This window comes from Octopus sinensis, linkage group LG7, assembly GCF_006345805.1.
Source record: "Octopus sinensis linkage group LG7, ASM634580v1, whole genome shotgun sequence".
Taxonomy (NCBI): Eukaryota; Metazoa; Mollusca; class Cephalopoda; order Octopoda; family Octopodidae; genus Octopus; species Octopus sinensis.
The window spans coordinates 90,959,346-90,984,345 of NC_043003.1; the positions used below are offsets into that span (position 1 = coordinate 90,959,346).

Consider the following 25,000-nt stretch of genomic DNA (forward strand, 5'->3'; position numbering starts at 1 on the left):
AGTAGCTGAATTGGTGGGGACTGGACGAACAAGTGAGAAGTTGACCGTAATATTCTGTCCATAGCCAAAGCAATTTCCATTGTTAAGACTGACTAAAAAATAGCAACATGGGAGCCACACTAAGGTTGTTTACTCAGCTAGAAATAGCAACCACATTTCTCAAAAATCACACTTAACAGTCTCAAAAAAAAGATGATAATGAAGACTAGTTGATAATGTAAACTTAAATAGCTGTTATCTAAAGAAAATAGAAAAACAAGATGATCATGATCAGAACGCTATTGATCACAGATCTGCTCAGTTAAGGTTGACCGGGGATCAAATAATACCACCACCACCATCAACAATAACAACAACACTATATATCTGTATACAACATGACAGTATACTTCACCATACACAACAGCAGCAGTAGTAGTAGCAATACTGAGAAATTGGTGTTTTGTTAATTAGTTGTCATCATCATCAACTTCCATGTTCCATACTTGCATAGGTTTGTCAGTTTGATAAAATCCAATGGGCCCAAGCTCTGCATTGTGGTCCAGTGTCTGCACTGATATGGTTCCTACAGCTGGATGCCCTTTGCAATGCTGATATATATATATATATATCATCATCATCACCATTTAGTGTCTGTTGTCTATGCTGGCATGTGTTGGACAGTTTGACAAGTGTTGGCAAGCTGGAAGGCTGCACTATGCTCCAGTCTGACTTGGCATGATTTCTACAGCTAGATGCTCTTCTTAATGCCAACCACTCTGAGAGTGTATGGATGCTTTTACATTCCACCAGCATGGATGCCATTTGTGTGACACCAGTATCTGCAATGGCTGCAATTTTACTTGGCTTGATGGGTCTTCTTTTCGAGCATGACACAAAGCCAAAAGTCTTGGTTATTGCCTCTGTGAGGCCTAACACTCGAAAAGAACTCAGCCACTTCCCTTCTATGAGGCCCAATGCTCAAAAGGTACTTTTCATGTGCCAGCTTAATCTTATTCTCACAGCTATGCTCTTGGAGCAGCCACCTCTGCTACTAACTTGGTCACCTAGATAACAGAAGCTATCAACTACCTCTCGCTAACCCCACTGGAAATTGATGGAGTCTATTTTCTGTACATTTTCGGTGTTTATTGTACCTGTGCATCTTCACACACAAAAGCTATTTTCCCTGTTAACCTTCCTCTGATATTGCTGCACCTCTTGTGTGTCCAAAGCTTACACCAAGTACATCTTATGGAGTTTCTACCTAGGTCTTTTCTACAGATCAGGTAGGTTCATCTATCTGACATGATTTGTGATTTGGCTGCCTTCCTACTTACTAAGACTTTGGTTTTTGCTAGGTTAACTCTAAGGCCCTTCGATTCTAGACCTTGCTTCCATACCTGGAACTTCTCTAGTTCTGGTAGTGATTCAGTTATAAGAACAAGGTCATCAGCATAAAGGAGCTCCCAGGGGAAGCCTGTCTTAAATTCCTTTGTTATCACCTGAAAGACTATGATGAACAAAAGGGGGCTGAGGACCGATTCTTGATGAACCCCTACTTGTACCCTGAATTCTTTGTTGTACTCGTTGCCAACCCTCACTTTATTGGTAGCGTCTCTATACATGGCTTGTACAGCTCTAACCAACCACTTGTCTATCCCTAGTTTCCATACTGACCATCAGATAAGGGATTTGGAGACCCTGTCAAAGGCTTTCTCCAAGTCAACAAAAGCCAAGTACAGAGGTTTAACTTTGGCTATGTATTTCTTCTGCAGCAGCCTTACCAGAAATATAGCACCAGCGGTGCTTCTCCCTGGCACAAAACCTAACTGCATCTCATCTAGACTTACTCCCTCCCTAATTAGTTGGGCTATGACCCTCTCCATAACTTTCATCACCTGATCCAGTAATTTGATACCTCTGTAATTATTTCTATCTAAGGCATCACCTTTACCTTTGTAGCAGTTGACTATGGTGCTGCTACACCAGTCATTGAGTGTGACTCCTTCATGAACCACCTGATTTACAATATGGGTTACTAGATCATTACCGACGCCGCCAGATATTTTAAGCATCTCAGCAGTGAAACCTGATGGGCCAGGGGCTTTCCCTTGTCTTCATATCCTTAACTGCTTAATCTACCAAGCTACTGTGAATTCAGGTAGCTCAATTGTTTACCTCAATTGGGTCAACCTTTGGCAGACTCTCCTCCTCCCACTCATTCTCTATATTCAGCAGTCTTTCATAATGGCAATTCCAAGCCTCTTTCTTTGCAGAACCATTACATGCAAGTGCACCATCATCCATGCAGACACATTTCTCTCCTATGACATCACAATTTTCTTTCACACATTGCCCTGCAATCCAAAACACTTCAGTTCTTTGGTCCTCATGTCGCTGGAGATAGGCAAACTTCTTCTTTTCTGCTTCTCCCTTGGCTAGATATATCTGTCCCTTTCTGGCTATCTGATACAGTTCCCTGCTACCCCCACTTTTCCAGGCCGGTTTCTTTGCTCTAATGGCCTTGTTTACAGCATTGTTCCACCACTACATCACCCTAGATCTGAATGGGGCTTTGCACCAGCTGCAGATTTGGTCTGTGCACTTAGCAAGCTGTCCCGCAGGAATTCCCAGTTGCTCTCCTCCCTCTCATCAAATTTCTCAAATCTTTGACAATATGAAGGGTCCTTAAGCTTCCAAATCCTTCTTTTCCAGATTGGTCTGCTTCTTGGCATCCTTCTGACCTGGAGTCTAAGTCACTAATGACAAGTCTATGCTCCCCCACTACACCCACTTATGATCAGAGATACACATATTGTCATCCACTAAGGGACATGCTCAAGTGGTTACAGTCAAACAGCTGACAAGCAAATCTGTGGTATTGAGCAGGATATTTGCTATAACACTATTTCTGCTTCAGTAACTCAGCACTGAATCTGTTTGAAATGTAATAGAAAATAGGGCAGTTTCAAAACATTGACGTTCAGGTCACAAAAGCAAAGTTTGAAGGGGATAGTAGTCATTTCCTTTGATTTCTAGATAAAAGCAAAATAGGAAAAAACACTTAGTGACCAAAGACAAAAAAAATTAATATTTTGTTACACAGTATTATTATATCCTCATTATTATCATTGTCATCATTTTCATGTCCACTTTTTCATGCTTGCATGGGTCAGACAAAATTTATTGAGGCAGCTTTTCTATGGTTGATGCGTGTCTTGTCATCTGTTTTAGAGCAGGGTTAACATGTCCCCATGGCCAAACACATCTCACTGAATATTGGAAATAAATGACTCTGCTTGCATGACAGTGACGATCATTTTACAACTACCACATGATGTCAAGACAAGGAGGGAGGGAGACACACACACATTTTGTGGTATTTGCCTGGATTTATTTAACCCCCTTTTCCTTCATACACACACACACACACACATACACTCATATATGGATAGACAGACAGACAGACAGATAGATATATGTTACTGCTTCTTTCAGTTTGTGTCCACAAAATCCACTCACAAGGCTTTGGTATATCCAGAGCTAGCATAGAAAACACTGTGAGACTGAAACCAAACTATGTAAGTGCAAAGAAAATGTCTTAACCATAAACTGATGTCAGCACCAATCACAGCTATGCCTGCACCTATATTAGTATAAGTAAAGTAATTTTAAACATCTGTTTATAAGGTAAAATTACAGGAGGATTTGTGCTTATAAATAGTGCAGAAAATTTGACATGAATAAAATAAAACTAAAGTCTTTAAGTAAAAATCATATGTTTACCATGAAAGTAAATCAAAATGAATCACTACTAAAGTGTGCATATACCTGTAATATATGGAGGTATAAGTCAGCTTGGCAGTAAGTAATGATCAGATGCACAACATAAAGAGAATATAGAAGTTTTGTGTTAAGAGTGAACTGAACACAACAGTATAAAGTAAATTTTAACTTTGCTTCATAAAAAATATTTTGTGTGTTTTTATAATGCTGTATTATGAGTAGAAAATGTGACAATGGTAGAAATAACTAAGAAGAATATTAATATCATATGTGATACACACACACACACACACAGGTATATACCATCATCATTATTGCTTTACTGTCCATTTTCCATGTTTGCATGGATCAGATGGAGTCTTGTTGAGGTAGATTTTCTACAGCTGGATGCTCTTCCTGCCATCAAACCCCAACTGTTTTCAGGTATGGTAATATTTCCCCATAACGAAACTCATTTTCACAGAGGATTGGGAATGAAGGGCACCACTTGCATGATGGAGTCATTTGTTTACAACCACCATGCAGTATCAAGGCAAGGAGACAGTAACACAAATATACATACACACACACATGACAAGCTTCTTTCAGTTTCTGTCAGCCAAATCCACTTATAAGGCTTTGCTTGGCCCAGGACTTTAGCAGAAGGTACTTGCCCAAGGTGTCATGCAGTGGGATTGAACCAAGAATGATGTGGTTGGTATGCAAACTTCTTATCAAATGTACACCCACATATAAATATATACAAGGAGAGGAAGAGAGGGAGAGGAAGAGAGAGAGAGAGAGAATGAGAGAGATGTAGGCATGGCTGTGTGGTTAAGCAGTTTCCCTCCAGCCTTGTAGTTTCAGGTTCGGTTCCACTGCTTGGCACCTTGGACAAGTGTCTTCTAATATAGACCCATGCTATAGTAGAAGACACTTGCCAAAGGTATCTCTTGCCCAGGATGTATCAAAACTTTGTGAGCAGATTTGGTAGATGTAAACTCAAAGAAACCTATCATATGTGTGAGTGTGTGTGTAAGTAAATAAGTATGCGTGTGTTTGCGCCTCTTTGTCTTGACATCATGTGACAGTTGTAAACAAATGTCACCATCATAGAAACAGTGTCATGAAAACATGTCTGGCCATGAGGAAATAATACCTTACTTCAATATGAGAGGGTTGACAACAAAAAGGGTACCTGGCTGTAGAAAATCTGCCAAAATGAATTCCATCTGCACTATGCATGCATGAAAAGGTAGGCATTAAAATTATGATGGTGATGTACACACACACGCACATATACACGCGTGCGTGCATGCATACACACACACAAACACATATGCACATGCATGTGTGCACACACATAAACACACATGTGCAAGCATGTGATTGCAGCCCTGTCATACACATATATCATTAACATTTTAACATCCACTTATCCATACTTGCGTGGGTTGGCTGAAATTTGTTGAGGGAGGTTTTCTGTGGCTGAATACCCTTATTGTCACCAACCCTCACCCTGTTTCCAAGCAAATATTTTTTTCCCATGGCTTGGCATGTTCCTACTAAAGATTGGAAACAAACCACACCACCTGTGTGATTGTGACACTCATTTACGACTAACATATGATGTGAAGACAAGAAAGCTCACACCTGTGTGCACATGCATGCATGCACAACACACACACACATATGCAATAAATACATACAATCATCATCATCATCGTTTAAAGTCCATTTTCCATGTTAGCATGTGTTGCACAGTTCGACAGAAGCCAACAAGGCAGAGGACAGCGCCAAACTCCAATGTCTGCTTTTGTGTGGTTTCTACAGCTGGTTGCACTTCCTAATGCCAACCACTTCACATAGTGTCCACACAACATTTTACATGGCACCTGCTCTAGTGAGGTCACCAAGTAACTTGCAAGGCAAGACCCCTCAACAGAAGCAGGTGTAGTATTGAGAGGGAGGTGGCTTTATGCCACGTAATGAGAGGTTAAAGTAAGTTAGAGGAACAGAAACAAATGTCATGCAGTAGAGGAGATGCATGGCTACCTCAGTTAGAAAAGGAGAGAAAATGGTAAAGCAGTATTAGGGTTGAACATAAGCAAAATGGTCCAGAGGACTGGACACGGTGAATGGGTAAGTAGATTACAAGTAAGTTCACTGCTATCAGTTCATTGCAGGAGAGTTCACTGCCATTAATTCACTGTGAAGAAAGTTCACCACAAGGAAAGTTTACCAAAAAAATATGTCCATAGCATCTCACCTTTAATAGTTAAAAACTATTTTATTGATAAAAAACAGTGAATTGATGAGAGTGAACCTTCCTTGCAGTGAATTGATGGCAGTGAGCTTACCAGACATGACCCTCAAGTTACAGGAAGGTGAACATAAGTGAAATGGCCCAGAGGACTGGACAGGGTGCATTGGTAGGTAAGACTGCAAGAGTGTGAAAAGTGAATAGTGGCTAGATAGAAATGAAGAGAGAGATGGTCATCATTGACGATGGACAAATGAATGTACAAACATATGTATATCTGTATGAGACAAGCTTCTTTCAGTTTCCATCCACCAAATCCAATTACAAGGTTTTGATTGGCCCAAGTTTGTAACAGAAGACACTTGCCCAGTGGGACTAAATGCAAAACGATGTGGTTTTGGGAAGCAAAAGTTTTAACCACACATCCTTACCTATGCCAACATACAATAAGTAACTGCATAAATGAAATAATTATCTTACTTGTTCAAGTTTTCTGCAAGTTTTGAAGTCTGATCAGAATAAGTTTCAGCTAGATTGTCAGCAGAATACAAGGAAATGGGTGAGTTGAATTGGGCATGAACTACATTGGGTACTGGCTGGATATTTCTTGGTGAAAATGCTCCAGGGTTGTTAAAAGGTCTAGCGGAACGATTGTGGCTGCTACCAATAGTACAGGGTTCCTGTAGAAATGAAGAAAAACAAAATTATTTTTTTTAAATGTTCTCTTTATTGCTTTGATTTTATTAAATCTTATTAAAGTACTGATATTCATTACTGATGTGTGGTGTGTGTGTGGGATGTATATATATGTATCATCATCATCATCATCATCATCATCATTTAACATCCGTTCATGCTGGCACAGGTTGGAAGGCTTGACAGGAACTGGTAAAGTCAGGGGCTGCACCAGGTTCCAAATCTGTTTTGGCTTGTTTTTTATGGCTGGATGACATTCCTAATACCAACTACTCCACAGAGTGTACTGCGTGCTTTTTATGTGGCACCAGCACCAGTGCCCTTTATGCTTTTAGGCTCTTTTTTAATTTTAGGCTCTCAGTTCTGTAGTGGTGGTTAGGCCTTCTCCAGTACAGCAATGTGCTACATATCTTGGTCTTCTGTCATCTCCTTTGTAAGGTTCAACGTTTTAAGACAGGCCTTCAATATATATATATATATTGTAAGTATGTACGTGCATATATATATGTATTTAAATATAAATAAACCTAAATTCATGTGTACATGTATATAAACGTATGGCTCATACCTACTGAACAAGCTCCAAGTAGTATGGACATTTATAAATATACTTATACATGCACATATTTACATATATATTTATGCACATACATGCATACATATACATACACACACACAAATGTATACATATACATGCATATTAAAAAGCACATGCATGAATATATATATATAACTAGTCACAAAGGATGTAGAGTAAACACTTGTATTGGGTGAAACTGTGAAAGGGATTATCAGAGATAAAATTTCAAAGAAAACACATATAATAGATTATATTTAGGATTAAAACAATCAAGAGTGAAGGTAAAGAAGTTGGAAGGTGTAGAATGAAAGAAGCAGGGCAGTCATCAAAGAGTAACAACTTCAGCCTCACTTAAATAGTTTATTTTAGGGCATAAAATGTATGGACTAAATATCCATTAGTCATTAAAGTAGTTTTACATAACAGAAGAATGACTGAATATGATCAAATACACTATAAATTATAAAGAGGAAAATTAGTTATGGTCCTCATTGGATAGGAAATTGGTCACTGTCATTAATCAAAATCATAAGGTTTATTAATTTAGGTCTGATAAGTTAATCTAAGGTTAGGTATACATAGTGTATAGGAATGACTTATTTCTAAGATGCTAGCATTTTATAATTGATTTATCATTATTTGATTTTATTCTACTAATGTAGGTTACTTCTAATACAGAGAACCCACACCGACCACCACCACCACCTTTATATGACTGTGCATAACATACAATGGACCAAGCAATTTTATATTCAATGTTATAAATTAGTGAGAAAATGTACAAATTTACCAAAAGATGTACTACTAGGCTTATTTTTATGCCTAAGTCTAAGTTTGTAATTATTCCAGTAAAATCTGAATGTGGAAGAGAATGCACTGATACATATGAAGAGTGAGTTTTGTGTATATTTAGATTTCAAATGTTGATATAACCAGGATGTTCTGGTAATTTGATGAACTTTCTTTATTTGCATTAATTTGTGAATAAACAATTGTATTGTATAATGATGAACACACATTAATACAGACATGTATGCACAATTCCTGATACACTGAAATTAATACTACATGAAGAAGGTTCCGAAATGGCTGTAATCCTATAGAAGTATATAGTTAGAGAAATCTTTGTTCACCTCTTATACATCCTGACTTTGTTTTCATATATTCCCAATAGAATAATTTTATCTAGATTTTCGGTTACATGGACACTATGCATTGCACTACCTTGTAACTGATTAGTATGTGAACTGATAGCCAAGTCCATATGAGGAGCATGATTCTCTGAATCCACATATTTTATACTACTCATTTACACACACACAGATCATTTGTAGAAAACATAAACCCGAAAGAAGAAGCACATTCTAAGATGTAGAGCAGTATATATTAAAAATGGGGAAGGCCAGTTTATGGGATTACCTTAGGTCTCCCGTTCATAAAGGGTTTATGGTGTATCGTCAGATCCCGAAAAACCTGTTGGCCCATGACCTCTTAAAAATATAGAGGGAGAAATGCCTCACTACTTAAAGGCAATAACTGGGGATTATCTCCCTTTGCTATTGGCTATCAACTTTCGGCTGTGCTGCATCTTGTGGGCACCAAATGACTAGTAAGAAGCTCCTGGAATGTAAACATAGCCCAAAAATCTCTGTTCTGGAGTTAAGCAAGTCTTTTAGGATTCTCATGCGTTCAGCTATGCATAGCTTGCAATGTTTCATCCCGTTGATGTAAGGGCCTGGGTTCACAAAGATTTACCATGAGATCGAGTATAGAATCCTATTGTCTCTTAGTTGCCAGACATGGCTGGCCAGTGATGTTATGTATAAGTAGTGAGGCATTTTCCCCTCCATATTTTTATGAGGTCATGGACCAACAGGTTTTTTGGGATCTGATGATACGCCATAAAGCTAAACCCTTTATGAACAGAAAACCTAAGGTAATCCCATAAACCATCCCTCCCCATTTTTAATATATATATATATAAAACCTGGTGCAGCTCTCTGGATTACTAGTTCCAGTCACTTGACTGCAACCATGCTGGAGTACCACCTTTAGTCGAACAAATCGACCACAGGACTTATTCTTTGTGAACCTAGTATTTATTTTATAGGTCTCTTTTGCCGAACCACTGAGTTACGGGGATGTAAGCACACCAACATCGGTTGTCAGGCGATGGTGGGGGGGGGAGACAAACACAAACACATAAATACATATACATACATACATATATATATATATACACACACACAACAATGGGCTTTTTTCACTTTCCGTCAACCAAATCCATTCACAAAGCTTTAGTCAGCCCGAAGCTATAGTAGATGACACTTGCTCAAGGTGCCACGCAGTGGGACTGGACCTGGAACCATATGGTTGGGAAATAACCAAAATTACATAAAAATATCTTGAAATATTAAAGAGTGAATTTATTCAATAAATCGCCATTGGCTTCAACCACAACCTCAGGACAACTTTGGAATCTCCTGCAACTCTTCTGGATGGACTCCTTGTTTAAACTGATGGATGCTGCCATAATCCTTGCCTTCAGTTCATCTTTGGTGTTACAAGGAGTTTTGTTGGTCTCTCACTCAACTGCACCCCACACATAATAATGAAGGCGGTTGCAGTCTGGGGAGTTAAGTGGCTATATTTAGTTAGGGATGATGTGGTCATAGAAATTGTCTGACAGCCATGACTGGGTTCTCCTGCTTGTGTGGCATGGTGCAGAGTCCTGTTGCTAAACATAGGGTCTTCCGGCTGTTGACACAGGGCAGCACCACCTCCTCCAGGCACTTGATGTAGGCCTTCATGTTGAGTCTGAGGCTATGTGGGAATATGTATGGAGGGATAACATTGCCATCTCTAGTGATCACTCCAAACACCATGATGTTGATTGGATGTTTGATTTTTATTACTCTCAGTACATGTCCTCAGATTGCACTGTCCTCAGATTGACACCCAAATACTCTGAAATGTTCATATTGGAGCTTCCAGCACAAATGCCAAGCAGTACAGCATGTCGTTTCCAAATTTATGGTAGGAGTGAATTGCATCATGGTGTTGTTTTTTTCACAGACAGTGCTCAATTGGCCCTACTATACTGTGTAGTTGACAAAATCAAAAACAAACAATGTGCATGCGTGAAATTAAAAATATAAAATGGTGACAATTTACCCATTGCACCCTGTATATGTATGTATATGTATGTATGTATGTATGTATGTATGTATGTATGTATGTATGTATGTATGTATGTATGAATGTAGGTATGTATGTATGTGTATGTATGTATGTATGTATGTATGTATGTATGTATGTATGTATGTATGTATGCATGCATGCATATATATATATATATATATATATATTCGGAATTTAGAAGGTTTAGATGTGTGTGTATATATGTGTGTGAATGTGTTATTATTAGAATGGGACAATTTAATTAGCAAAGAGCACGTGTGTAGAGTGCTTTCTCAGCCTTACCAGCAAAAAAATTTGCACATATATATTGTTCAGCTATTACATGCACTAATGACCATCACTTCAGGTATATATTAATTACTTACATTAACACCAGGTTACAAATTTGCAAGGAAGGTGATGTATTTAGTTACTTTCATCACTCCCAATATATGAACGGTAATTATTTTGATTGACACAAAAGGTATGAAAAGCTAGAGGTGACTCAAACAGGGTTTGGTCTCATAACAGGACAAAACTAAATATTGTTGAAGTCTTGGTTCAGTACCTTATGATCTTCCCCCTTTCACTTTGTTACTGATCTCAAACAATTATTAATTCTGAGACGTGATTTGTGCTCTAATAACAATAGAGACATGAATACAATCTTTATATTGATCATCATCATTATCATCATCATTTAACATTCATTTTCCATGCTGGCATGGGTTAGACAGCTTAACAGGAACTGGCAAGGCCAGGGGCTGCACCTGGGTCCATAGTCTGTTTTGATTTGGTTTCTGTGGCTGGATGGCTTTCCTAATGCCAACCACTCCACAGAGTGTACAGGATGTCTTTGACATGGCACCAGTACCCACACTAATACTTTTTATGGCACCATGGTTTTAGGATCTCAATTCTGTTGTGGTGGGTGGGTCTTCCTGAGTACAGCAATGCACCACAAATCTCAGTGTTCTGTCATCTCCTTTGCAAAGTTTACCATTTTGAGATCAGCCTTCAATACTTCTTCCCATGTCTTCCTGGGTCTCCCTCTTCCACAACTTCCCTCCACTTTAAGCGATCAGCACTTCTTTGTGCAACTGTCCTTATCCATCTTCATCACATGTCCAAACCACTGCAGTCTCCTCTCTTGCATAAATAAATTCATTCTGTCTTTCACACCAGGTACTAGTGGCCTGATCGAAGCTGGGATAACTGGCTGTGAGTTAGAGTATAGCATATTGTAGCTACTGCCCTCTGAGTTTCTCTACATCCTATAAACATTCAAAATGTCTCTTCCTTATAAACTCACTTCAAAATATTCACAGATTATTCGAGCAAACTATTTCATCATCGTCATCATTATCATCATCAACATCATCATAGTTTAATATCCACTTTTCCATGCTTGCATAGGATGAATGGAGTTTATTGATGCTGGTTTTCTATAGTTGGATGCCCTTCACCTGTTTCTAGGCATGTTTTTTCAAAATATTATAAATAAATGACACTGCTTATATGATGTTGCCACTCATTTACAACTATCATGATACCAACACAAGGAGAAAGAAACATATGCACGCGCACACACACACATACACACACACACACGTACACAATGCGCTTCTTTCAATTTCTGTTGATCAAATCCACTCACAAGGCTTTCATTGACCTGAGGCTATATTAGAAGACACTTGTCCAAAGCACTGCGCAGTGGGACTGAACCTGAAATCATGTGGTAGGGAAGCAAATTTCTCAATCACATAGCTATGTCTGCATCAACATATTTGTTACTAACAAAATGTAACACACCATAGTTATTTTTTAGACCCAAACTATTCTCTTTTAGTCTATCCTACCTGTCCAGGGAGTGTTGAGGTGTGAACATAGAAGTAAATGCTACACCTGGTTAAAGTCAAAATTAGGTGCTGAGAAACAGGTGCTGTCTCTCTTTGAGAACTTCATATATCACCTCACATAAGCATACAACAGACATTAAAAATACAAGGAATACAATGCCATATACTTACATCTACATATTCTTTAGCAAGTGATGTCTTCTGGACTGCCATTACTTCATCACCTGTAGCAGATATAACTGGTTTTAGTTCTGTTGGACGAAGTTCTGCTAATGGTGTTACTTTTGGTTTCCAGATAGTTACAGCACCTCTGAAAGAAAAGAATAACATAAGAACTGAGTTAATACAATTAATTGATTATTTGGATTGGTAGAATCATTAGCATATCAAATAATATGTTATGCAATATTTATTCCATTCTGAATTCAAATTCTGCTGTAATCAGCTTTGGTTTTCATCCCTCCAAAGTTGATAAAATAAAGTACCAGTCAAGTATTGGGGTTGATCTAATCAACAAACCTACTCTCCTCAAAATTTCTGACCTTGTGCTTAAATCAGAAACAGTTGATGCCGTTGCCCACTATCTCTTTTTTTGTAAGGCAGTAGAGATGATTTCTGGGAGATTTGTCTATAAAGACACTTTCATTGGCCGGCCACAGAGATATAATGATGATGATGATGATGATGATGATAACGATGAGGGTTTAGATTGTTGCTGGTATTATTAGAAAATCACAATGAGCCATGTTTGAGGAAACTTATGGCAGGAAGATGGCTCATCAAATTAAAAGGAGATTTGTTAGAAGAATTTGGTAGGTTCTTATATCATGAAGGGTGAAGAATCCATTTCAGAGTTTTGATCTATGCCTGAGTATCGGAAATACACACACACACAATGGGCTTCTTTCAGTTTCCATCTACCAAATCAACTCACAAGGCTTTGGGCAGCTTGGGGCTTTAGTAGAAGACACTTGCCCATGTTGCCATACAGTGGGACAATCTGAAACCATGTGGTTAAGAAGCAAACTTCTTATCTACACAATCACACCTGCACCTAGCTATTTGTTATTAACAAACTCTAACACAACTTGCAGGAGGAATCTAGAAGTCCAAACAGAAAAATAAACAGCTACTTTGAAGATGAGATTAAAGACATCAAAGCTAAGAGACCGGCTCAAACAGGAAAGGGATACTGAAAGAGTTACCCTTTCACTATACTATCAAGATACACAACTTTATCTGGGATTTATTTTAAATAATACCAGTAACATAAAATTTGACTGGCAACTGTTGGTGCTGCCATCTATGGTTGCTTTCAAATTAAGAGGCAGAGAGAAAGAGAGTTTAATAAGAAATAGAAGAGAGGGAGAAATTTCCCTCAAGGGGAGAGAACCACTTAATGCTTTTTTTCCCTCGTTCTGGATGTCCTAATAGCAGCAGATAACTTTATTTTGCTCTAATTGGAACTTAGAGCAATTTTCTTTTTCCATAAAGAAAACAAAGTAATGTTTTTAGATATTTTGTTGAAGAAAAAGGATGCACTTTGTAGGTTGGTTTAGAATTACTGTTAGGCCCTATATTAGGTCCCAAGATGTTCTTGAGAATTTTGTATATGCTGATGACCTGAATATTCCAAATCTAGAAAAAATTTTAAAATATTCAAATGTTCAATCTGACAAAGAGAACATGATCCCACCCAAGCGACTGCTATATAGAGAGGGTGAAAAGGTGGTTAAGGAACTTGATACTAAATGCACAATGAAAGTAAACAATGTTGTCATCGTTGTTATTTAACGCTAGATCAGTTCTTGTTGAGTAGACACAACAGAGGAGTTAGCCATCTAAGTTCTTAGTAGTAGGGTAAAGAGAGTTATTGAAGATATGGAATCAGAGAAAATAGCTGACCAAGTATAGTTTCTGAGATGCTTAAAATATCTGGCAAAATAAGGTATAGGCTAGTCACTTGAATAGTCAATCAAGTAATACAAGAAGGTCTCATACCTAGCAGCGAGAATAGTACCATCATTGTAAATTACTACAGGAACAAAAGAGATGCACTAGAGAGAAGAAACTATAGAGGCATGAAATTGTTGAACCAGATTATTGAAAAATTGATTAAGGACAGAATCAGCTTTCCACAGCAGAAGTGTTAAAGTCTCCTGATGAAGAGGATTGGCCTGCAAAGCTGCTGTGCTAGTGCCACATAAAAAGCTCTCATGCCAGTGCCATGTAAAAGTGCCTGTGCTTGTGCCACATTAACAGCACCCAGCACACACTGTAAAGAGATTGACATTAGGAAAGGCATCTAACCATAGAAACCAAGCTAAATCAGACTTGAAACTGGTGCAGCTCTCCAGCTTGCCAGCTCTGGTCAAACCATCCAACCCATGCCAGCGTGGAAAATGGACGTTAAAGGATGAAGATGATACCGTTCCACTTTGTGACAAGAAGCAGTGCCAGTGATGCTATAATTTTGTTGAAAATATATGTATGTATGTATGTATGTATGTATGTATTTGTGTGTTTGTCCCACACCACCACCATTGCTTGACAACCAATATTGGTGTGTTTACATCCCTATAACTTAGCAGTTCGACAAAAGAGACCGATGGAATAAGTGCTAGGCTTACAAAAATAAGTCCTGGGGTCGATTTATTCAACTAAAAACCCCTTAAGGTGGTGCTCGAGCATGGCTGCAGTCAAATGACTGAAACAAGTAAAAGAATAAAAGAATACACACACACACACACACACACATACACACACACACACAAATAGATAGATAGACAGACAGAAGCTGACTGCCTTGTTAACATATCTAGTCATAATTGGATATATATTAACATTCCATTTGTATTTTATCTTTAGTACATCATTAATAGTTAATTACATAACATAATTAGGCACCACTTGATGCTAAATGCCACTATTGACAATGTAATTTGAACATTCGCCTGCTTTTTCTCCTATTTAATTTAACATTTTTATCACCCAACACCCTAAAATTACATATAGACATATATATTATAAAGAAGGTGGAGGTGGTGATAATGGTGGTGGTGGTGGTGGTGGTGATGGTGGTTGGTGATGACAAGGAAGAAGAGTAGGAGAAGAAAGGGATTGTGTGCTCAAGTCCGTTAAAGCATTTCTAGAATGTAGACTAACAGTTGAATTGAGTCACATTGTAGGTATATCAAAGGGGTAAAATGTTACTATCCTATCGGCATCATTGTTGAGGTCAATTCTCTTAATTCTCTCTCAATCGCTTCATTTTGGTATAAATTAATAGGATAGAGTTACAGTTTTTTACTGTATACAGTGAAAGCATTATATAAACATTAGGTTTCTTGTTAATTTACAGAACTAAAATGAAGTTCTCTTCTGAACATAACTGACTTGTCAACTTGTCAAGAGGCATGCAATAAGAGAACTACCTTCCATTGGTCACTTATATCTTCAAACATCTTGCTTCGCTGAACATCAGCGCACTAAAGTTTTGAAATCTTGCAGGTGACTTAGTTGAAACTCACAAGACAATCGACTATCTTCCCAACAAAAACTTTGGTCATCTTTTTGAACTCAATAGCTCTACCACTCATGGAAATGCTTATAAAATCAAAAAACAAAAAAACTGCACAGCATCTTTCAGCAACATTTTTTCATGTTTAAAATTGTTGAAGTATGGAATAAACTATGCAGTTCAGTTGTTAGCTATCAGGATACCGCATCTTTTAAAAATTCCATACTTCTTGAAATTCAACATCACCACTCCAGACATACTTATGTACCCTTTTCTCTTTATGACTCTTTTACCTTTTGTTTTCCTGTCTTTTTGTCGTTTATTTTGTGTATAATGCACAAGCCTTTTCTGATGAGTTATAGTGTACCTAAGCACTATACACAATGAGGTAACATCCACTCTCACCAAAACATGGATGATCTGTTAGAACCAACTTCACTGCAGTAGTTACTATGAGAGAAACTCTCATGTAGGCCCTTGGTGCAAAATGCATGCTTGTTCATATCGCTAGCAGGGAGATAAATCCACACTAATCCCACCGCTGAGACAACCAGATCATGCAACCTAGACCCTTCCTGGTCTCATCAGTGATGGATGCTCTGGTGATCCAGTGCTCTTAACACTGGGGTTGGTGGGGATTTATCTCCCTTCTAGCAAAATGAGCAAGAATGCATTTTGCACCAAAGGCCTATACGAGAGTTCCTCTCATGGTAACTACTGCAGTGAAGTTGGTTCTAATAGAACATCCACATTTGGGTGGGAGTAGATGTTACCTCTTGATGTTAATACTGCCACTTATTGTATACAATATCCTCGTTATCATTATCATTATAAATGGGTAAAAGAGAAACTTATTTTAGTGATGTCATCAACAACCAACCCCAATAAGGAAGCACTGTTGTCAGATTTGAAAGTAGAGATAAGCAGGTGGTGTTAGTTATAGATTAATTTGAACTGTTGCAAATTTATTAATATATAGAAGAAAAACATGAAGAGGGGGATGTTAAAGAGATGCAATTAAGACTATGGAAAAGGTTGCAAGATGCAACGAAAATTTTTAGGAAAATAAAAATAAGAAATAAGTGGAAATTTTACTGGTGAGTTTGTTAAATTATAAGGCACAAAAAGAAAATGAATCTCCCCAGACACAACAGAATCAAGAGAAAGATAGATTGGTATCAATATTTGGAATGAGGCAAGGAAGATGAGATAGACAAAGGGATACAAGAATAGCAAAAGTGGATTCTCAGAATGTGTTTAGATTTTGAGAGATTTGCAGTTAGCATAGAATTTACAGAGAGAGGAGGGGAGAGGAGGATGGGGAGAGAGAGAGAGAGAGAGAGAGACAGAGAGACAGACAGACAGAGACAGACAGACAGAGACAGAGACAGAGACAGAGAGACAGAGAGAGATGAAAATGGAATAATGACTTGAAGGGGTTGAGTATTAGCAACTGAAATCTGTAAAGCAGGCAACATATTTTCTTGGATGTAGCTTAAGAATGCACATGTGTGAAGCTGGGTGCATCATCTTTAATGTATGAACATTAATATTTGTGCTGTTTAAAGCACCAAAACAACAGAAGCATTCATTCTCTGGTTCCCAAGAGTAAACAAAGCACCCCTCCCCCCAAGCAAAACACCTTAGTCTTTGTGAGGCAGACTTAGATATGTGAAAGGTAGAGATAGGTGTTGCACATGTGTAATAGCTTATAACTGTGTCATTTCTATGGAATGAATGTAATGTTGAGGGTTAGGGTTGAGGAAAAGTTTTTGACTACTCTTACTACCAGGTTCAGCAAATGTGGCTCAATATCTTTTATTTCTTACTTGTTTCAGTCATTAGATTGTGGCCATGCTGGGGCACCACTTGAAGGATTTAGTGAAACAGATCAACTCCAGTATTTACTTTTTTCTAAGCTTGGTACTTATTCTATTAGTTTCTTTTTGCCAAACCATTAAGTTACAGGGATGCAAACAAACCAATACTGGTTGTCAAGCAGAAGCAGGAGGCAAACACAAAAACACACACACACACACATATATATATGCAACAGGCTTCTTTCGGCTTCTATCTACAAATTCACTTACAAGGCTTTGGTCAACCTGAGGCTGCAGTAGAGAACACTTGTTCAAGGTGCAACGCAGTGGTACTGAACCTGGAACCACGTGATTGGGAAGCAAACTACTTACCACCCATCTACACCTACACCTATAACGAAATTAATTGCAGGATGTATAGCGAATTTTTTTTTTTTAGCTTGGAAGATGGGGCAATGCCAATGTCTTTTGCTGGATCTTCCCGACTGATGTGATTAAAAAAAGGAGAATAGGAGATACAAGGACAGTGTGTACATGAAATGGTAAGACAAGGTACATATGGACACATATGCACACATACACACTGCCCTACTGGCTCATGGCTGTTGCATTCAGACACAATTATTTCATGAGTCTTTTGTATATTAAGGGACACACACACACACACACACACACACACACACACACACACACACACACACACACACACACACACACATACACACACACACATACCACATACACAGTGATGCACATACACACGTGCTCACTCACATGCACTCACATGCACTCACACATGCACACACACACACATAGTGATACACATACATATGTGCTCACACACATGTACCTACAGCACAATCATTCATCAACACACACACACACACACACACACACATGCACACACCCACACATAGTGATACACATACATATGTGCTCACACACATGTACCTACAGCACAATCATTCATCAACACACACACACACGTCCACAACCATCCACCCTAAACACACACACCAAACCAACAGACCTTACCTTTTCACAAGCAAATTAATCTCATTTGCTGATCGAATAATTTCCATTTTAGCCTGCTCATGAGTGAGGTGGTCAGTAATTGTGTTGTTTATCCTCAAGATACCATCACCAGCCTTAGCCCCAGCACAATCTGCAATGCTACCAGGTTGTACCTGAAAAAAAAAACAACAACAAAAATTAAGGACTATTTTGGTAATCAAAGATGTCTATATTCGCAATAGATGAATAGAGCAGGTTGGCCCCAAAGTGCAGCACATGGGACAGTCTCTTTTACCATAGCCCCAGGCCAACTAAAGCCTTGTGAGTAGATTTGGTAAATATGTGTGTGTGTGTGTCCTTGATATGTAAATAAATGTCACCTTCATTAAAGTGGCATTTGTTTCCAGTTTTCTATAAAAACATGTCTGGTCATGGGAAAATATTACCTTGTTTGGAAACATGTGAATGTTAGTGGCAGGAAGAGCACCTGATCATAGAAAATCTGGATGTTAATGATATTGTATAGCTGTGTATGATATTTACTTATATAGTTATATACTATATGAGGCTTAAAGAATTTTTATCCATAACATATGCCATATACATGAAATTTGTCCCAAAAGTGAAAAGTTAACATACACAAAAACATAATTCCTAAAGAATGCAAAGTTGTCATGAGACAAGATCCAAAATCACTTAAATAAACAACTTAAACAAGACACAATGGAATCTCAGGTAAATTTTAAGAATTTTAGAAAATAAAATTGCAACACAATTTTTCTTTAAATATTGCCAATGTCCACATGTTCTTTCTTCCACCCTAATTTTCTTGTGTTTGCAACAGTTCATTTACTTTGTTTTTCATTGATTTCAACATACTTCTCAGCATCTATCAACTCTATTCTTAACGTTTCTTCCTATGTACACGCACTAATTCAATTGACTTGGGTATTATAACTAACTTTAACCAAACGGTACTTCCTCTCATCTATTTCCTGCATTTTTCCATTTTCTCATTCCTTACATTCTACAGTTTCAGTATTTTGTGTGGATTTCTTGTCTATAATAACATTTGTTGGGTAACAATGATGATGAGGCAGAGAAGGAAAAAGATGAGGGTTGAATCTCATCATTTACTGATGGTGGACAACTGCTATAAAAAATTTCCAATTTAACTCTTCAGTGTTCATATAATTCAAATATAATGCTTATTTATTCACATTCTTTTGAATTAATCATGCATTATCTCATAGCTTTTGAGATTTTGATGACATGATTGTTATTCTTTGAATGACATTGTAGGGTAGGTGTGAGAGGCTAGATCTGGCCAGTTTGAACATAAAACAAAGAGAATATTTTGGCCAGATATGACCAGTTTAAATGCCAAAAGGTTAATACCATCTGATTTTCAATTGACAATATGTGCTGGTAGAGAATTTTAGATAATTAACTCCTTTAATATCAACCTACCTGAGACTGCCCCAGGTTCTATGAGACAAACTTTCTCTTTTAAAGTCACATGTAGTGTGTAGTACGTTATCTTTAATCAGGATGACTGGAAAGGAGCCATCAAGTGGAAGTTAAGGTATAAGTGTAAAAAGGGGTCATAAAGGAATGACCCCACTACATAGAGAAATTATGTAGAAGGTTAAGCTAAGGGTATGATGAATGAGAAAAATTCAACCATATTGCAGTTGACAAAGGCAAACATGCTGGAACATCTAAGATGCAGCTTACTTTTCCTTGTAAAAGTTAACATGTACTCTGCTAAAAAGCATTGAATAAGCTTTCAGTTTAATGTTGAATTATTTTTATATATAACTTGATATAAAGATAAACACATACACACACACACACACACACACACATATATATATACATATATATATACATATACACGGGTTGATATGTATAAGGAAAATAAGACAAAGTAGAAAATGCTAAAATAATTTTATCATGAAGAACATTTCAGTCATTGCAACTTTTTCAACTTAGAGTAAAGTATGAAAGCCAAATTGTGGAAAAATGAAATGAAATGTTTTTAAAAAAAATTATATCCATAGTTTTTCAAATGCAAGGGACATTTTCCTTTTTCTGCCTGTCTCTGTTTTTACTCTTGAAAACGTCACAATGACTGAAACTGGTACTAAAATGTTCTTCATGATAAAATTATTTTAGCATTGTCTCATTTTCCTTATATGTATATATATATATATATATATATAATTATATATGCACACACATACATATATACACACATGCACACACATATATACATGCATATATATATACTTGCATATATATATATATATATATACACACACACACACACACACCTACATACACATTAGCACACACACATATATATGTCTACATGTATACTTGAATATAAATGTAGTTATTTATGTATGTAGGTACACTCATGTATATACACACATTTAAATGCCGTGAAGAACAGATTTCCAGAAAGGAAATTCTATTGGCAGGAAAAGTGCACAAAAAAGAAAATGACAAAAATGATTTAAAAAATAAACACCACAAACTCAATATTGTTTTGTTCATTAAAAAGAAAAATTATCAATCTTGTGTTTATTTTTGACAGCAAAAAGAAAAAAAAAAAGAAAGAAAAATACAGAAACTAATGACCATCACCCCTCACATCTCAATAGCACTATTACTTTTAATATCCTCACCACCACCGCTACCATCAGAATTATTGCTAATATCCCTACCACCCATCGTCACCATCGCCACCTTCTAATACTGCTGTCATTAACACCACCAACACCACCATCACCTCTGCCAAGGCCAATATCACCCCACTTGTTTCTCCTATGAAGGAAGCAGCTGGCAAACCTCTTGAAGGATAATAGGATAGGTAGCTGCCAATACAAAGTGAACGGGTTTTTTACTGTAATTTAGTTGAAGACATCATAGTCTCTAGAAAATGTTTATCTATAAATAACTGGAATTTGGTTACTGGAAGTTGTGTAGAAAAAGAGGAAGGAAGTTGGTGAAAAATAATTCGCAAATGTTTGGTTGCTAGAAACCAAATAATTGGAATAAACTGAACTGCTAAAGGAGAGGGGGGCAATTTATTTTCTACAAGATATCACTGTGACGTAAGAGTTAGTGAATAAGCGTCAGTGATGTACATATGTACAAATACATAGAAGAAGGGAACAGAAATATATACACAGACATCTGCATAGATGCATATTTATTTGTGCGTGTGAATATATAGGTGATGATATGATATTTAAGATAATATTACAATGAAACAAAGTAATCATTAATACATTATTCACAGTTATATAACATCAACACCATCATCAACATTATCTATTTTTTCGTAATCAACCTAACTCGTAACACATCAGCCAAATAAGTTAGGTAACTTTAGGTGGCTCAGCCTTCTCTCTGCATTCCAGTCCCCGCCGGCTCCACTCCCACACATAGCTTTCACAGCTTTCTGTCTGTTAATGAAATCTACTTCCTTCTTCAGTAATTTCTAGATCTTTCTTGAGATTTGGGATTCAATGAGATCTGAGTTGCTAATGACACAACTGAGTGTTATGGCTCCTATTGCTTCACCATATTTCTTTCAATCTATACTGCATTTGATTCAATTAATTTCAGAAGCATTCTTTTATTCTTTTACTCGCTTCTGTCATTTGAATGCAGTTGAACAAAGGAACCGCAGGACTTATTTTTTGCAAGCCTAGTACTTATTCTATTGGCTTGCTTTTGCCCAACTGCTAAGTTATGGGGACATAAACACACCAACACCAGTTGTCAAGTGGTGATGGGGGGACAAACACATACACAAATCACACACACACACATATATATATATATATATACAACAGGCTTCTTTCACTTTCTGTCAACCAAATCCACTCACAAAGCTTTGGTTGGCTCAAGGCTATAGTAGAAGGCACTTACAGAAGGTGCCAAATTTAATTAAATAACTCTGACATTATTAAGCTGGAGTTTGGAAAATAATTTAACATGAAATTTTTGATGGAAGGTTTTGATTTACATCACTTTAAAAGAGGAAGCTCACCTCTTTCCTTCTCTACCTCATCATCATTGTTTTTTTATTGTTGTTATCATTGTTCTTACCATGCATCTAAACATATTTTTAATACAGTCATTGGTTAGATGAGCTTAGAACTTAGCAGCTTAGCCTCCAGTTTTTTTGCTTTTTCTTTTTTTCTTTTTGTTTTGCTCTTATTGTTTCACCTGTGAGGTGGGTAAATTAGGACTCTATTGTAGCCCCACTCAGTCAAAAGGGATCTTAATCATGCAAGGTATATAACGACTTCACTGGTACTAGTATCACAAGAAAAAGCATCCAGTATACTCTGTAATGTTGCTGATGTTAAGAAAGGAATCCATCCGTAGAAACATACTATGGCAGATGTTAAAGTACAATGCAGTTTTCAGATCCATCAGATCCTGTCAACTCATCCAACCCATGCCAGCATGAAAGCCAGATGTTAAAAGAGGATGATGATGATGATATGGTCGACGGTGGTGGTGGTGATGGTGATGATGATAATGATGATGATGATATTAGAGCACTGGGGGAAAATCCTGTGCAATATGTGTTACAGCTCTATTCTCATTCTAAATTCAAATCCCACTGAGATCAACCTTGCTTTCATATCTTCAGGGTCAATAAAATAAAGTAAAAATCAAATACTAGGGTCAATAGTATCAACTGATTCCCTCCCCTGAAAACTGCTGACTATATTTGTAAATTGGGGGCATTTATTTCATCTATGAGACTCACCTTATCCCAAGCTGTAAGGACATCTTTAGTGTTATCCTAACAGCCATGTTATCTATCATTTGTTTTAATAAAACTAATGCAGTTGTTTCTTCCTCGTGTTTGCATTAAGAAAGCCATTATCAGTCATTTTTGGTCATGGCTCCCTTTGGAACTCTTCTCAGGTTCCTAAGGATCTCCTGTGAAACAACTGTGAATTTCTTCCACTGACCACACTAATACAACACAAACTAGTAGACAGTACCTCACTTCCTTAAAGTAAGCAAAGGTCTCCAAGAGGGCCTTATGGCTCCCATTGAGAACAACTGCATTATGCAATGCCTTGAATATATTCTAAGCCTACCTTTAACAGTTCTCATCCTTTAAAAATTCAATTATTTGATGCCAACCTGTTTTAAAGAGTTTGTATTTAAATTTATGAAAAAAACTTTTGTTAAGTTATGTTTCAGACATGATTTTAACCATGAAAAATTGCTATTTTACAAAATCTTTCAAAATTCTTGGTTATTTTAAAAATTAAATGAAACAAATATTTAGTTTATTTCATTAGAATTTAGTCACAAAATTGTTTAATGTAATATATTCTTAATACACCCAGACACACAACAAACCTATCATACCATTCTAGAGCAGAATTAAAACCCTATAAGTAACAAAGAAGCACAAACATGCTATCATTACCACTGATTGTAGTATGATGTTGATGAATATATCAATTGGGGGGGGGGGGAAGTACTCCTAACTCAACAGCTTCTTAATTGTCTTCTACAATTCAGTGTAATTACATATATGACCAAAGTCTGATGCCAACAAACAAAAGAAGACAAGGAATTAAATGCCACTCATCGGGAAAGGCCAGATACAGCACTGTGGTGTTCTTTTCTACATATAAGTTTATGAAATATCTCTAATAATTATCATCAAATTTTTCTACTTTCCCTGGAGTGTCCACCTTTACTATTTTCAGCAAGTTCTTCAAATAACCAAAATTCAAGAACTATACTAATATTAAAACTATCTTGGAGAAAAAAAACTCTTCTTTAGCAACACTGGCTGCAACTACAATTTGCTGACCATAGAACCTCCAAAGTGTTTGTGCCTCCAAAGGTATTGAACTTCCAGAGCTATTGTATCTGCAAAGCTACAATACATCCTGTTGAAACATGACACCTAGAACTAAGTGCATCAAGGATTTCCTTGGCATAGAAAGTTGCTGGTTGTTTCAATGAATTCGAGTACATTCATGTAATATTCTTTCACTAGATTATATTCAAACAGTTGGTTCTTGCAAACAGAATTGGTAGAATATATTGCAATGAATTCTTCTGTCTAAACATACATTTTCAAACATTTCAAATTACATTTTCCCAGACATGAGAAGCAAAAGTTACAGGTAGGGGAATGTTCTAAACGAGCAAATAAACCAATTAACAAGAAAAGCTATGTTATGTGAGTGGGTGAATGTTCACAGAAGGAGGTATTCAGCCTGATCATATTTCCCCACTGGCTTGGAGAACAAGAAAGGA

At 37.1% G+C, this 25,000-nt stretch overlaps 1 protein-coding gene across 3 annotated transcripts in view; it reads right to left on the reverse strand.

Annotated features, from left to right (window-relative positions):
* LOC115214534 (PDZ and LIM domain protein 3) overlaps nt 1-25,000 on the reverse strand; it is a 184,246-nt gene that overhangs the window by 82,130 nt on the left and 77,116 nt on the right. For all 3 annotated transcript variants that reach the window (XM_029783738.2, XM_029783739.2, XM_029783740.2), the window contains exons 2-4: nt 18,701-18,852; nt 12,497-12,635; nt 6,491-6,690 (exon numbers count right to left, since the gene is read on the reverse strand). In XM_029783738.2, coding sequence (XP_029639598.1) covers nt 6,491-6,690; nt 12,497-12,635; nt 18,701-18,852 — 491 coding nt within the window. The remainder of the gene's footprint in view (nt 1-6,490; nt 6,691-12,496; nt 12,636-18,700; nt 18,853-25,000) is intronic.